This window comes from Chelonoidis abingdonii, chromosome 2 (genome assembly GCF_003597395.2).
Source record: "Chelonoidis abingdonii isolate Lonesome George chromosome 2, CheloAbing_2.0, whole genome shotgun sequence".
NCBI lineage: Eukaryota > Metazoa > Chordata > Testudines > Testudinidae > Chelonoidis > Chelonoidis abingdonii.
This window is the reverse complement of record NC_133770.1, coordinates 9,124,106-9,140,674: the sequence shown is the minus strand read 5'-3', so window position 1 is coordinate 9,140,674 and position 16,569 is coordinate 9,124,106. Positions and strand designations below refer to the sequence as shown.

Genomic DNA, 16,569 nt, shown 5'->3' with positions numbered 1-16,569 from the left:
ATTTTTGTTGTCCCACTTTTTGAGACACTTGAAAGGGGCCTGATTTTCAAAACATGCTGAGCACCCGACCTCTAAAAGGCAGGTCTCCTTAAACTGTCACGTTTGGCCCCCAAAATCACAAGTTGTTTTGGAAATTTAGACTTTTTTTGATTGTATTTTTAAAGCATTTCCATTCATCCTTAAGGGGTATTCGCAATTTTAAAATCAACTAATTCTATTACTGATTTGGTATCTTAGAAAGCAATTGCACTTATTTTACTTTTGCCATTCAGATCCAACTTGGGCTGTAATAATTGTCAGAGATTTTGTGTTAAGTAAGATATCTGACTTTTAATTTATATTGCAGCTTACTTAGTGTTTCATTGATGATCACTTTTATGCCAGTAGCAATGCTATTTTAAAATCCACTTTACACTTAAATCCTAATGGCAGGTGCTAACACCAGAGAGAATTTATTAATTTGTAAGAGTTACTGTACCAGACTGAGTCATGTGTCACTTGCTTTCACCACTGATCTAATCACACTCAGGCCTTTGGATAACACAGGGAATGAATGCAGAATTTAAGTCCCATTTTGTTTAATTAATCTTTGTAGAACACTTTGAAGGTAAAGAGCATTATAAACATTCTGTATGAGTGAAATCTACCTCTATGAAGGGCCAGCGTGAGTACTATGAACCATCTCGCACTCAAATCTTGGGACTTAAGCAAAATTTGAGTGTTGTACATGCCTAATACTGACCTTTTGCACAAGGGTGAATGTCACCAATTACTAGTGACAGAATAAAATTAATAGCAGACATGCTGCCAGAATTAAAAGCTTAGACTAGGGAGGGCATAGTGTCATGGCAAGTTAAAATATTTCCCCATCATCTCAGGGCAATCCGTAGTCACGTGAGCTATCGGGTACACTGTAACAATTACATACCTTGTTCCATACATGTTTCCAGAGAACTCCGCATGCTCAATGAATTCACCAGCATCAATTTCTTTCTGCATTCGTTCTCTGGTCACAAAGTGGTACTCTGGATCCAGCAATATTGAAAAACAATCTACATCAGTGTGCAGCTTTCATCGGACTTAGAACAAGATAAAGGCTCAGGGCCATGTGTACACATTTGGAGACTTAAAATGTACTGAAGCACCTAAATGCCTATGTTAGGCAACTAAATGCTTATTTAGGTAACTAGCTTTCAGGCACTCAAATTAAAGAATTTGGCCCTTAGTTAACACATACAGCACACAATGGATCCCCGCACCCCGCTCATGGTATTTAGTTATCTCCAATGCATCTTTAATAATTGGCCGGATATACTGTTGCTGCTGTTAACATTGCTTCTTCTACTCTCCAGATCTCCAGTGGCCTCTCTCATTACAGTCCCATGCTTTCAACGTGCCATATACAGTAGTAGATGAGAAGTCATTTCAGCCCAAGTGCCTCTATTTTTAGAGGCTTATTGTGTCTTCCTCCCCGAAACAAAAACCATTTTGGCTGAAATTTCTTATTCTCAGTTGAAAGGTAAACTTTCCTTTCGGAAAGAAGGCAAAAATCTCATGTGGACCTTTTTGAGCTATCCAGGCATAAAGACACCAGTAAGACATTTCAGATGCTTTTTGGTCCTGAGTTGACTCTAATGTTGCTGCATTTTAAACCGCTGTTGCTCTGGCAATTGAATTAAATTACATTGTTCCCTCCAAGTCTGTAGTAAAACAATGGCCCCAGAATGCTTTTTGGGAGGGGCCAGGGTTCTGTTCTGTGCTACTGGAGGCAAGGTCTCTTGGAATAGGGATGAAATCCAGAGCCTATTAGCCTTTAAAATCTAGATTTTCAAAACTGGGTGTCTAGAGTTTTGCTCTTAAATCCACCTGTAGGTACCTAAATTAAGTGGCCTGATTTTCAAAAGTTTTGCGCACTCAGTAACTCCCACTGAAGTTAATCAGAATTGCTGAGTACTCAGCACTTCGGCACATTCCGTCCTAAACTGTTGTGTAACGTTGCTGTGTGCTACTACACAGCTGCTACCTCCTACAACAGAGGCAGCTGCATCTCATTTGAAGGTGAAACGATCCCTGTGTGTAGTTTGTATCTTTAGTTTATATGACCCTTTGGGATCATTCAGAATGAAAGGTCCTATGTAAGTGTAAAATACTGTTATTGGACACGTACTGAGTAAATACACTTCATAAACTCTAAGTAAATAAGATCTGACTTCCCCACAATTGCACTTTCACAGAACATGCCCATAAACAACAAAACTTGCTCAAACATGTACTTTATCCATTGGTTACAAGCCTTGTTTGCTCTTCATTGTCTACCAGCAAAATTGGCTACTCCTCTCAGGTTCTGCAAGCTTTGGCATAGCGGGAAATGTCATCCAGAGTTCTCAGAGCAGTAGCCCTGCCTAATCTGACAATACACACAAGTGCAATATACTGACCTTTGCCATTCACTTCTCCGACTCTTGGTTGCCTTGTCGTATCTGTAAGCAAACACAGTCTCTGTAATTTTGTAATTCACCCAAGAATAAAATAATATAAAAGCAATACAAAGCCACTTACTCAGCAGCATACACAGGCTTCAATTCGATCACTTGGTAATTTGATTCTGTTTAATTTGATCAAAGCTTCTGGACCCAATTTGCACCATTTGTTTCTAGTTGCTTTAAGCAGGTATTATTAGATGATTCAGTCATTGCTTATAGAGGAGAAGGATGGTCCAGTGGTTAGGGTCCTAGCTTGGGACTTGTGAGACCCAGATAAAATTCCTTGTTCCAGCACAGACTTCCTGTGTAACACTGGGCAAATTACTTAGGGCTTGTCTATACAGAGAAAAAGCCTGCGTTAGCTACTGTGCTCTGCCTTCCCATGTAGACATTCTTACTGTGCACGAAGAATGCCTTTGTGCTCATTAGCTTAATAAACTTTGGCAGTGCATCAAGGTAAACTTCCTGAGAGAGTCAGTGTGGGGTAGCTACTGTGCTTTAAATTCACACTCTAGCTTACTGTGCATCCATCTCCTTGTGTAGACAAGCCCTTAATGTATTGTAGCGAGGCGGTGTCGTTTTCCCCCCCACTCCCAAGAGGGATGAGCCCCCCTCGACACCAGAGTGGGTGGAGACAGTGAGTCCTGCACTTACCCCCCAGAGGTCAAGGCATAGGACAGGAAGTATAAAAGCCCGACCCCAGAGCTCATTCGGGAGGCAGCCACCAGAGAGGTCAGACACCTACAACATAGCTCCCGGTTGGGAGACCCCAGTGACTTACAGCGGACCTGAGTACTGGCCTGACCTGCTGATGCCTGATGCCGACCAGAGCCCGGAGGAGCAGCCCGGCCTGCCCCTCGCCAGTTACACAGAGGACCCCAGGTTGTTTGACCCCCTGGAGGACACCGTCTGGACCCAGGTATCTCCAGAAGGGGAGTTCGAAGTAGCCCGGGGGCAGCCGACCCTCGGCTCTGGCAGTGCTGCAGCTAGACTATGTCAATGTGTTGTGGTCAGGATCCCTACTGACTCAGCAGCAGGCCTTCTGCCGCTTCTAGGACACTGGGCTGTGACGCAGTGGAGTGGGTGGGCCTGCGTCCGCCCTGGGCTCAGGCTTGTTGTTTACCTGCCTTTGCTCAGCTCCTGCCGGAGGACCTGAGCCTTCAACTCAGTATTGCCCCGCCCCAACTCAGGGCCTGGGCCCGCTAATTGTATAAACTGTTGCTCAGCTTCTGCCTAAGGGCCTGACCCCTTGACTCGCTATTGCTCGCCAACCACAGGCCGGGCATAAATGACTGACTCTGTTTGCCTCTATTGCTGCCCCAGCGAGAGACTCTCCCGCAGCCAGGCTAATTCCCCATCAGCAACTGGAAGTAAGTAGCAAGGCGCTGTGGTTCCCCACCGCTCCGGAGAGTGACTAGCCCCGGCCAAACCCTTTTACAGGTATGTACATACTACAAGTGCTGCTGTAGACACTTACCACTAGGGTGACCGGATGTCCCGATTTTATAGAGACAGTCCCGATTTTTGGGTCTTTTTCTTATATAGGCTCCTATTACCCCCCATCCTCCATCCTGATTTTTCACATTTGCTGTCTGGTCACCCTACTTATGACAGCAATGGAAGGGGGTTTTCCGTTACTGTAGTAAATCCACCCCCTAGAGAGGCATCTTCCATCAACCTAGCTGTGTCTATAGTGAGGATTAGGTTGACCTAACTAAACTGCACATCTTGTGAAATTTTTCACAGCCCTGAGCGATGTAGCTAGGTTGACCTGCATTTTAGGTTTAAACCAGGCTTAAGTCTTCCTGTGTCCTAGGCCCCCCTCTGTAAAACAGGGATAATTCTACTTCCCTACCCCACCGTAAGGGATGACTCTGAACAAACATCCGTTGCATGCTGTGTTAGGGGTAGCATGAAAATATCAACCCTTTAAAAGGTGAAATTCTAATGAAGTTACTGGAGTCCTGTCCATTTACACCAGCAGTAAAACCTGGCCCAAGTTATGTAAACATACTTACTAGCACACAAGTTGAGATAGATCCATTAACCCAAGCCACAACAGCTAACATGCAATTTTTATGATTTGGGGGCTAACTATTTGAAAACTACACTGTCAGGCCCTTGGCTGTTATTAAGCTTCGGTTTCACTTTCCCTGCCCCCCCTCAGCTGAGTTGTGCACAAATACTCACGAGAGACACTGAAGCCAAAGACATTGCCATAGTCTTTAAGGAGCATTTTTAACAAAGTGCTCTTTCCTGCACCCGATGGGCCACTCAGAACTACAGGTCTTGGTCCCGTCATGGCTGCAGAGGGGGAAAAAACAAACATCTCTTGGTTAGAAACACACAATCATAAGAAATGCCAGCTTTAGATTCCAGCAGATGCCTCAGGCAGAGGGGAAGGTTTCTGTTCATTGCCTTCGCTTACAAGCTACTGCAGCCAACTACGCAATCATCAGCAAACAAATGCCACTGCCTAGGGGAGGAAAAGGGGTATCAAAAGAAACAGTAGCAGTGGACCTGAGAGGAAATATGAAATCAGAGAAGCATAAATTCCCACAATGTATGGCTGAAGTGACTAGTTTAGTGCTGGTGGTGAAATGTGCTGGACTGACAGTCCTAGAGAGCAACATCCTCTCTCCAGAGAGAGAGGACACAGGATGAGCAGCAACAGGACAAGATTTCCTCCCACTGTGCCTCAATCCTTATCTGGAGGGAACATCCCTAGGCCAAAGTGAGCTCAGTCACCAGGATCCAGTCAGTTAAGGCCTCTTTACTGAGACTGCTAACAAGAGGGACAGCTAGTGCCAAGTATAGGGTGAATTCAATGTGACGTGGGCAAGTGCCCCCAAGGAACTGAACTGAGATCAAACTCACTTCATATAGTCCCACTGAACAGCAGTCAGATGGATGCCAGTGGCCACTAAGCTGGGCAGGATTCATGGTGAGAGCACAAGATTCGGTTTTGCCTATTACCTGGCCCCTGAACCATTTAGTCTCAAGGGATGGACTTTTCTCTAAACACAAAAGGGACTAGTATTCCGTCGGCTGGACAGTATGAAGAAGCATGTTTACATGGGTATTTGGTTTGTAGGTTGTCAGGGGACCCTTTTATACTCAGTTATTGAGCCAAACCATGTTTTTCCCCCCAGGATACCTACAGTCTTTATAAATGTCATCTGTTATCCCAATATGACACCTTGTACACTCACAATGTGATGTTCGTTTACCAAACGTGTACAATAAAGGTGAGCAAAAACATCTGCACTGCAAGGTCTCAAAGAAGTAAAACTGCTAAAAAACCAGTTTAGCTCAATTTTTCATTTTCACTGATGCCAGTGGAATAACATTTCCTGATCTAAGTGACACACTGATAAGAAACCTATGTATGATGCGGCTTGGGAGAGATGGGGAAGAGAATTCAATTCAGCCATAAAAGCTTGAATCACAATGCCGGAGATGTAAGAGAGCAACTGACCCAGGCACTGTAGATGTTGCCACAGAACTTTCATCATGACCAAGCTGAACCGCTCATTTCAAAGAGGAAAAACCCAGGGAGACGGACATGTCTTAGGAGACTGGTAACACATTGCAGAACCTTTCACATTTCCAAATCCTGGCCAGTGGTAGTGACTGAAAACCATTACCCTCTGACAGCTGTTTGGTGGTCTCAGTCCCGTCTGCCTTGGACAAGAGTCCACATAACCCCCATCCACCATAAATAGTTGACAAACTCAGCAGAGGACGGAACGGGTAAGTGTGCCCAACACCCCCTCATTGCTAGAGCTGGCCCCTCCAGGTCATACCAGAGGCACTGTGATGATTGAAGCCACCGTTCTGTGGCTAGGTGAGGACTTCCATCCCCGTGGCTATCAACCATTGCACTTTCATCAGTACTGGGCTTACATGAAAGTTTACAAAAGAAGTACATTATGCTGCAACATTTTGGACCCTGTTATGAGGGTGCAAACATACCCCAACCTTGGAGAGGGTGGGTCTTTGTCTCCCTCTAGTGGTTGAGCCACACAAGTGGATAAGGGTTTACTACAGCTACAAAAGTAGCGGAAATTACTCAAGCTTGAGCTCCAACAGTAGAAGCTTCTGTACTGAAGGTTACAGGTTCAAATCCCAGTGAAGTCTTTCCTCAATTAAAAGGTAACACTCCTGCCCCCACTACTCTTCCCCCTCCCCAGCCTCCCCTAAATAAAATCCCAATGTACATTCTGATCTCTAAAAGCCCTCTCTCTGCAGATCTGGCCTCTTTTGGATCAACATCTGCAGATAACTCTCAGCAAGGATCTTACTCTCATGCACAGTACAGGGAAGAGGGCTGTTTCAGACAGATGACGGAATTGAGTAATATTTTTTTAAGTTAAATAAAGCCTTTCTGTTGGTGGTCAGCGGTAGATGGGCTGTTAGGACGTGATCTGTGAAAAACACACAAAACCAGCCTCTTATCGCACTTCGCAAGGAGCGAGAATTACTTCACAATTCCCAGGCACAGTGCTCTTCTTCCCTCCACGGGTGAGCCGAGCTTCGACTCTAAACTGGAAGGTAGGCAGCTCCTCTACTCAAGTCCATTGTGACACTGACTCATTCTGTGACCTTGGGCCAGACACAACCTACCAGCAACTGTTTGCTTACCTAGTATCGGGGGCGCGGGGGAGGGGGAGGGTGTGTTCATTTGCATAATTCCCTGGGTGTGAGGTGAGTTAATACTTAGCCAACGCTCATACAGGTGCAGATGAATTGCATCCTGTATTGGCATGCAGAGCACCCCCAAAGGAACAATCCTGCACTAGTAACAGCTGCTGGACTAGAAGATTCAGTAGGTCTCATCTCAAACTCATAAAGACACAATTAGACACTTACAGAATTAGTTCCAGTCACATATGCACTGCAGGCTTACCTAACGTGACAACTCAGACTCAGGGCAGGTAGAACAGAGCAGGTGGATTACTTGTGTATCCCTAACTCTAATCTGTACAGCCCCACAGTCCATCCAGACGCTATATTTATACAATTCAGCAAGCTCCAAAATCAGCACACGAATCCTCTGTATACTCCATACAGGATATTATGCATTACCAGACACTTGCCTGACAACTACTAATCTCTGTATACACTGAAGGGAATTTATATATACAAAAGAGTGTTTGTACAGAATTCTACTAATGCAAATTTATTTTATTACAAAAGAACCCCCATGAAGTTAATTACAAGCACTAGTTAAGTAGGGACTGTACCATTTTACTTTTACAAAAACATAGCAACTGGAAAATGAAGAGACACTAGATTTACAGATGCTCCCCAACTTACGCAAGTGTTCTATTCTGGAACACCTTGCGTAAGTCGAATTTTCCGTAAGTCGGCAACGTATACCCGACAATTACATACAAAAAAAAAGTTTACAGAACTTACGGAACTTTTTCCATAAATCTGGATTTGCGTAAATCAGGTCTGCGTAACCGAGGGAGCGTCTGTATTATTATTTAATTTATTCCCCAGGAACTGGTCCCTACAGCATATTTATTAGTGCTTTATCCTATCTAGTTTTCAATCACTTTCCTTGCGATATACATTCATTGTTTAATAAACCTCACAGTTAGAATTTCAACCTACATTGTCTTTCCTTCCAGCCCATAGTGTTTGGCGGAGTACTCACTAAATTTCAAAAGTCATGCTAGATACCAAAGTGGAGAAAATGCATTCCAGTCCACTTGCCAAGTACTGAAGAGGCTCCAGGATCTTAATGGTTAGAGCTGAGGATGAGGAATAAGAAGCCCCGCGTTTTATTCCCAGCTCTGCTGCTAACTCACTGTGTGAACTTGCACAAGTCACTCAGTCTCTCTCTGCCTCGGTGTTCACTTTCCCCAATCCATAAAATAAGGATAACCGCTAAGTGATAAGGTCATGATGAGGCTTAATTAAAATACTTTTACCAACAATAAGGCTCTGCAAGTGCAAATTATTATTACTGTTTTGTTCTAGGAAAGCACCAGATATATAAGGCAGCTTTTTCTTCAGCCCTTCAAAAGCTGAATATTGTAGTAACTAAGGTTACATCTACACTACAGACCTTACAATGGCACAGTTGTACCACTGCAGTTGCGGTGCAGTAAGGTCTCCCAAGAAGCAGCTCTATGCCGGCGGAAGAGAGCTCTCCCATGGGCATAATTAAAATCAACCCCAACACACCCTGACACTCAAATGCCAACTGGATCTTTGCTGCTTATCTAGGCGTTAATAATTCACTTTTCACCACAGTATCTGCCTGCTAACAAGAATTCCTTGAGCTGCCTGAAACACAGAACTCTTTAGTCTCCTGCTTGTATATGCCAGTCAGCAGTGCTTGGATATTTTTAATACTTGCTGTCTCCTCTTTCACATTTTCTTTTCTCTGCTCGCATTTATTTTCCTATCCGTTAACAGCCACTAACAGGAAAGGGAAATTTAAAGCAAACAAAATTTGTTACAGGAACTGCACTCTATTCAAAGCTGATCCAGAAAGGAGGCAGAGAGAATAGTGGTTGCTTAAATAGCACTGGCATATTAGCAGCATTCCTCAATTACATGGCTTACCTTTTACTTTTATGCCCTTTAGTCGAAGTATAAAATCTAGCTCTTTGTAACAGCAACAAACTGATAATGTGAGCGAGCAGGCAGAAAGCTGAGCTATTTGTGAACCATCTAAATCCTTAATTACAGAGTCTCCACCTTAAAGGAGCCAATGAAAACTCTCGGCTGACCTTTAGTCTCCTCCTGTGGTTTCTTCCACTCTCCTACTTTTCTTATTGCTAAATCTCCAGGCATGCCCAGGTAACACTCTGGTAAATGCCAGGATAAGCCTTCCACATCAAAGCATACTCTGTTTTTTTAAGAAATACAAGGGACCAATTTAAGTGACTGTTTATATGTAACTAATCTGAAATATTACACATCCATAAAAAGAACATCTTAGCAGCAAAGACACGATCATCTATCAAAACAAGTACAAAAAGGAAAGGGTTTGCTATTTAATTCAAGATAAAAGAAGGAAAACTGGGTCAACTTTGACAGCATTCTCAATGCAGAGCTCTCAGGCACAGCTGTGAAAACAGAGGAAAATTTAGTAATCAGATCTTTATTTTACCTATACCTTTCTCCGTAGATAGCAAAAGTTATTGCAACTGAACTAGGTCAGATTCTGATCTCAGTTACACTCTGAATTTACACTAGTAGCTCTGCTGAGTTTAATTTTATACTGACATAACACTGACTCTGGATCTACCAATATACAAGAACACAGTATAGATCCACTGCTTAGTGATATATGGGCATATGCTAGATTCCATGTCCAGCTAAGTCCTGCAGACAGATGGGGTTATTTTTGCAACCTAATTTGAGTCATTACCTTGACTCTCACCTATGCCACTACTGATTTTTAAATGCTTCATGTCACTCATCATTTCTATTTTCACCTTTGTATCATCATATCAAGCTCCTCTACCTGCTGTTTCTGCTGTCCGTATTTCATTGCAAGTTTTATAAATGTCACCATAAACCAATCATATTGAACAGGGCCTATGCCCATAGCCCAGTCTACACTGGCTGGAGAAATGCGTTCGCACAGGGTTGTAGCTAGCCATTTGGTGCTACAAAACAGACAACAGTTCTTTACATAAAAGAACAACTATTCTAGCCAACACAGGGCTAAGACTAATTCCAGGAGCAGGGGCCAAGCTCTGTTTTTGAACCTTGTTTAATTTCTGCACATTCTGGTAACAGTTACAAATACGGCTTTGTCAATAGCATGATTTGTAACTCGGCTGAGCGTCATAAAGGAGAAAGGTCTGTGTCTAAACAGGGGAAATGACATGGCTTAGGAGGTCGTCAGGCAAACTGGAGATTGCATACTAATAAGACTCTGGTAAGTAACTGGTTTCTAACTACTTTAAGGCTTATTTTTAGCATAATCCTGTTAGACAGCAAGATAGACAAACGCTAAAAACTGCCAGGACAATTTAAATAATTTATTGCCATGTTTTTTGTTGTACTGAGAAAGCCCGGTGTGCATTACAGCTGTGAGTAAACCCTTTGGACGGTAATGGAATGCAAAGATTTCACCCATACATCAGTAGTGTCAATCCAGCGCACGTCAGTAGAAACTGAAAGAGGTGTTACTATCTGATGGCTCTTTAATGGCCTCTGTAAAGCAAGTCTGATGGTCTCAGTCTAGATCCCGCTAGACAGGTGCCCACAGCACAAAAAACACCTGCACAACCAGTTCCCTCATTGGCAGCTGCACAGACATTACAGTCAACAGGGATCATTAGGATCATCTAGTCTGACTTCCTGCATAATACAAGCCCGATAATTTCACCCAAGGAACCCTGCATTAAGCCCATAATTTCAGGTTGAGCTACAGTATTTCTTTGAGGAAGACACCCAAACTCAGCATAAAGGCCAAAGACTGACTGAGTCATGGTGACTGAACTATTCTTGTTCCTTAGAGACAATCCATTTCTTGTAAGTGGTAAAAGATCTTATTTGCTGCTCTTCGCGCAGTTGTTTGTACAATATTTGGTCTGTAGCTAAATAAAGGGCTTCGGGCCTAAAGCTAGTCTCCTAAACTCATTTTAAGATTTGATCATTTTGGTGTCCATCTCCAGAACTGTCAACCTAGCATCTTTCTCCAATACAAAAATTAATTTTGAAATTTAACGAGAAACTTGCAGCACTAAATCTGACCTAACACGTGTGTGGCTATACTGGAGTGTTTGCCATGATACACTCTGGGGCATTTTAAACAAAATACTCGGTATATTACCTTTGTGATGTTAAGAGGAAAAATAGGACTTATTACATAGGCTGGCCTCAAAGTAGAATTACACTGTTCCAGTAAAATAATTTGGGAATTATAAAAATACTTTGTCTGCCCTTATAAGGGAATGTGAACAGAGGTGCATATCAAACACTCCACTGGTCTCTGAGCTGTTACTATATACCTTAGCACACTGAGGATATAATCATGATTGGTGTCTTTAGGTGTGACCGTAATACAAATGGTCAATCATTTCGGCTTTCAGGCTCAGGTTCTGGAAACAGAACAGATAACTGGTAGGATAAAAGGGGTCTGGAAACATTAATATATTGAAAAAATACTATTTTGGGAGGTTAAATGGAAAAATAAACCTAGTTTTGGGCTTCCTAGTACACTCTAAGACCATGCCCTACAGCCCTCTGTGAAAGTTAACTGGCAACACCATTTTCCTAGTTAATTCTGTGCCAAGATGTTGAACAAAAGCAACAGAAAAAGAAAGCGACATCTAAGCCAGGACAAACATCTGACTTAAAATAGCCAACCATTTGAATATTAAAACCCACCAACTTTCAACATTTGTTTTTTCTACCCAAACAATCCATGTTAAAAAAAAAAAAATCTAACAAAACTGGCCTTATGAGGAACTCTACCTGGCTGAGCTTTTGGCATCATTGGATGCTAACATTAGGATTGACAGGGGAATCTGATATCCAACCAGAGGTCAATGCATGTTGGGTATTTGCATAAAATCTGAGAAGGAGCAAACACAACAGGAACTTGGAACACACCAAAGTACTGAAGGAATATGGGTAACCTCATGGGCATTGCTCCTCCTGATACACGCTGGGATGTTGCTATTAAAGTCAAGCACACAAGGCAATGCACAGATCCAAGACATCTACTATATCAGGGGTCCCCAATGTGGTGCCTGCACGTGCGGCACCTGAGTCCTGGCAGGCAGTCGAGCATCTGCCGAAATGCCACTGAATTTCTGCAGCATTTCGGCGGCAAGCAGCGTCATTGAGAGGCGTCGCCGCTGAAATGCAGCAGAAATTTGGTGGCATTTCGGCAGATGCTCGACCACTGCCACAGTCCTTCATCTGGCACCCGCCAGACGAAAAGGTTGGGGACCACTGTACTATGTGATGCAACACTGATGCTGAGTTTACCGAAGTCATGACCAAGTTTTCTTGCCACCCTTAAACCCCTAACACTATCACTCTCACACTCAGGGTTAATTTAGCAACCAAGAGGAAAACAACCCTGTAACATGTGCACTCCAGCTCCCACCAGTTGAGCCCCTACCACTCAGTGCAGATCAGCCCAGGGCTACATAGTGTCACCTTAATCAACTCTGCACTCGAGCTGGGTGGTCTAGAGATGTAATGATCGAGTGGAGCTACATCACCGGCCCCCTCTGTGACTGCGGCAGAGAGCCTCAAAATAGGAAGCATCTCCTGGAATGCCAGCTGTTTGAGCACAAATATATTCCAGTGACTTGGACTGCAATGATCAGAAAATCGTATGTGCATGGATGTAGCTGGAAGCAGTATGAGAACACGACAAGAAGATGGATAACCATTTCTTTTTGCTGTGCCCATTCACCACTGTATTTGAGCATTTTACTTAATTAGAAGGTAGATCTGGGTTTGGGGTGGAGGTGTCATTACCTGCACAAACTTTGAGGTGTTATTTCAAACAACTTTTTTCTAACAGGCAGCTACCACACCTGATACTATTAGGGTCCCTGGGCTGGTGTCTGAAGTAGAGGGCGGGCCCAGTCTTTCCCCTTTGCCCCCCTGACAAATCACTGAGACTGGGAGACAACAGAGACTGCACAAGGGAGGAGAGCTTCTCCTCACCTCCCTTGCCAGCTTATGACGAAAATATCTCAGTAGGCTGTGACCCTTGCTTCTAGAGAGAGAAGGGCTACGTGGAGGGTCACTATGAGCCTCTGAGGCTAGCAAAATCCACCAGGAAATACAGGACTCATGGAGACAAGGACAGAGCTACGTCACAGTACCCAGGAAACAGTTGAAGCTTTGGATGCTGGGGGAAGATGCACCTCCTTTCTCTCTCCCTCTTTTGAGCAAAGATGACCATGTTAGAGGGAGGGAATGAGACTTGCATTTCTTGTTCCCCCAACCCAGCAACTCTGAAAGCAACACACAGAGCTGCTACCTATTGGTACAGACACATCAGACTTACATCTCCAACTGGGTGTTGCAGAACAAGACACTGAAGCCATTGCTTTTTATTGGAGATACTTTGTTGACAGCCTCCATCAGTGCCTTTTGATAGGCAAGGGCTGTAACTTGAATTCAGAAGCTGCTCAGTTTCCCACCTGGCAGCTATGTAGAAGAGCCAGAAATGTGCCCTGATAATTACAAGGATCCCACCTGAGATTTAAACAGATGTTTGTATTTGAATTGTGGAAGTAGAGCAAGAACTGACAGGGATTTGAAAAGGGATTTCAATGCAAACAGGCCCCTCTGTGAGCAAGAGTCAGGCTAGCTGTAACCCTAATAATGCGAGACTTGTAGAAGCTAGGCTTGTGGGAGGTGACTGGGAAAGAACTGTGTGAAGTTGTTGCAACCTCCTGTTAGATAAAGCATGGAATATTGACTATAGTCTAAATAGAAGTGAGAAAAATAAGATATCAAGATGACCTACGTATAAACAAAATGCAGCTGTTGCTCATCACTGTACATAACAAAAGGTATAAATACTGTAATTGTTTACCTGTAGAGAGACCTGTTTAGCGCTCTCCCTCCACAATTGCTAGAGATAATAAAGTATCTGACTTGCTGCACCCAACCAGAGAGTGAGAACTCCGTTTTTCTCTGACAGAATGAAAGAAAAGAAAAATCCTATGGAGCAGGATAGGATGTTTTTAATAAAGAGGGGGATAAAATGTGTACGGTTCCATTAAAGGACATTGTTTTAGTAACTCCGAACTGTTTTGCTGATTGAATTGCAGGCTGTGTTTTTAAATGGAAGTTATGAGTTATGAATAACACTCAAGATGCCTGACATTTATGAGAGCTGCAGGAAATAAGAGTAAATCTGAGAACCAACCAGATAGGATGCACTTGGGCAACCGTTGTCTATAGCTTCCTTTAGGAAACCACTGTGTAAGAACTCTGGAGAGTGTCTTTCAGGAAAGTATCTAAAGTGCTTTATAAACATTAAATCTCATGCCATCAATAGGAGGTAAATGTTAGATGAATTTATAAATGGATAAAAGAAATCAATGGAAGTTAGGAGCCTAAATACCTTTGTGGATCTGGGCCAAAAAGACTAAGTGTCTGGCCCAAAGTCACACAACTAGCCAGTGGGAGAGACAGGAACATATAATCCAGGAGTTTTGACACCCAGTTCTCTTCTCTAGCTACTATACACAAAACACCCCATCTCAACTAATTCTGAATCTGGATAGTCATTGAACATTTTCTAACACTTATCCTTCTCTTTGGGAGTCAGAATGTAAATAGAGTCTGTCATGGTATAATTCCCCACTCTGAACCTTAGCGTCCAAAAGATGGGGTACCAGCATGAATTCCTCTAAGCTTAATTACCAGCTTAGAACCTGTAGCGCTGCCACCAACCAGGAATTCCAGTGCCTAGTACACTCTTGTCCCCCCAAAACCTTGCCCGGGGACCCCCAAGACCCAGATCCTCTGGATCTTAACCCAAGGAAAGTAAACCCTTTCCCCCACCATTGCCTCTCCCAGGCTTCCTCTCCCTGGGTTACCCTGGAGATCACTGTGGATTCAAACTCCTTGAATCTTAAAAACAGAGAGAAAATTTCACCTTCCTCCCCCTTCTCTTTCCGCCTACCAGGACTCTCCCTGAGAGAGAAAGAATCCTAACACAGAAAGAAAATTAACCTCTCTCTCCCCCTTCCCCTCCTTTCGCCCCACAAGTCCCTGGTTGGATCCAAACCAGTCCCCTGGGTCTCACCAGAATTAAAAAAAAAAACAATCAGGTTCTGTAAACAAGAAAAAGCTTTTTAATTAAAGAGAGGGGGGGGGGGGAGGTGGGGGGAGGGGGGGGGGGAGGGAGGGGGAGGGGAGGGGGGGGAGGGGGAGAGGGGGGAGAAAGGGGAGGGGGGGGGGGGGGGGGGGGGGGGGGGAGGGGGGAAAGGGGGGGAGGGGAGGGGGGGGGGAAGGGGAGGGAGGGGGGGGGGCGGGGGGAGGGGGGAGGGGGGGGGAGGAGGAGAGGGGGGGGGGAGGGGAGGGGGGGGGGAGGGGGGGGGGGGGGGAGAGGGGAGGGGGGGGGGGGGGGGGAGGAGAGGGGGCGGAGGGGAGGGGGAGGGGGAGGGGGAAGGGGGGGGGGGGAGGAGGGGGAGGGAGGGGAAGGGTGGGGGAGGAGGAGAGAGGGGAGGGGGGGAGGGAGGAGGGGGGGGGGGGGGAGGGGGGAGGGGGGGGGAGGGGGAGGGGGGGACGGGAGGGAAGGAGGGGGGGGAGGGGGGGGGGGAGGGGAGGGGGGGGGGGGGGTGGGGGGGGGGAGGGGGGGGGGGAGGGTAGGGGGGAGGGGGGGGGGGGGGGCGAGGCGGGGGGGGGGGAGGGGGGGGGTGGGCGAGGGGGGAGGGGGGAGGGGGGGAGGGGGGGGGGAGGGGAGGGGGGGGGGGGGGGGGGGGGGGAGGGGGGAGGAGGGGGGGGGGAGGAAGGGGGGGGAGGGGGGGAGAAAAAGGAGGGGGAGGTGGGGGGAAAAACAGAAAAAATTATCTTTCGTATGAAATTTAAGATGTATTAGTTACAGGTGTTTTCAGCATAGACATGGAATACCCTCCAGCTAGTATACAAGTACAAATTAAAGTTCGCTTCCAGCCATTCAGCACTAACCTCTTTCCGAACTCCATGCACAAGCCATCAAAAAGATAGCTAAGGGTTAATTGTTCCTCTTTTACCTGTCAGGAAGGGGTCTAACAAAAGAGACAACCAAAACAAGACGTGATCATGTATCTGCCCGAATCCGTGATTGTAAAGTGAAGGTGAGGAATGTATGTTCTGTGTCGTGTCTGCTCTCAGCGTCAGGAGAGGGGAGTTTTATCTATTTCAAGCTTCTATCTTCGTGTTCCAGTTGTAAGTAACAAGGTAGAAATAATAGGCTGTTAGCTGCTTTGTTTTTGTATTTACATGTGTTAGTTGCTGGAATGTTTAAATTGGTTGCTCCTTTTTGGATGCCGGTATTATTCATTTATTCATATGTCAACCGTGATACAGAAATATTTTTATGTCTTTTTTTCTTTCTTTTTAATATAAAGTGTTTCTTTTAAGA

The 16,569-nt window shown here is 44.8% G+C and overlaps 1 protein-coding gene across 3 annotated transcripts in view; it reads right to left on the bottom strand.

Annotated features, from left to right (window-relative positions):
• The window catches only part of GUK1 (guanylate kinase 1), a 41,490-nt gene that overhangs the window by 14,552 nt on the left and 10,369 nt on the right, over positions 1–16,569 (bottom strand). Inside the window, exons 1-4 of one of the 3 annotated variants that reach the window (XM_032803430.2) lie at positions 9,066–9,165; positions 4,674–4,787; positions 2,439–2,480; positions 929–1,025 (exon numbers count right to left, since the gene is read on the bottom strand). In XM_032803430.2, coding sequence (XP_032659321.1) covers positions 929–1,025; positions 2,439–2,480; positions 4,674–4,785 — 251 coding nt within the window. In that variant the 5' untranslated portion in view covers positions 4,786–4,787; positions 9,066–9,165. Of the gene's footprint in view, positions 1–928; positions 1,026–2,438; positions 2,481–4,673; positions 4,788–4,911; positions 4,966–9,065; positions 9,166–16,569 lie in introns of those variants that run through there. The other 2 variants (XM_032803440.1, XM_032803424.2) reach the window with 2 other exon arrangements.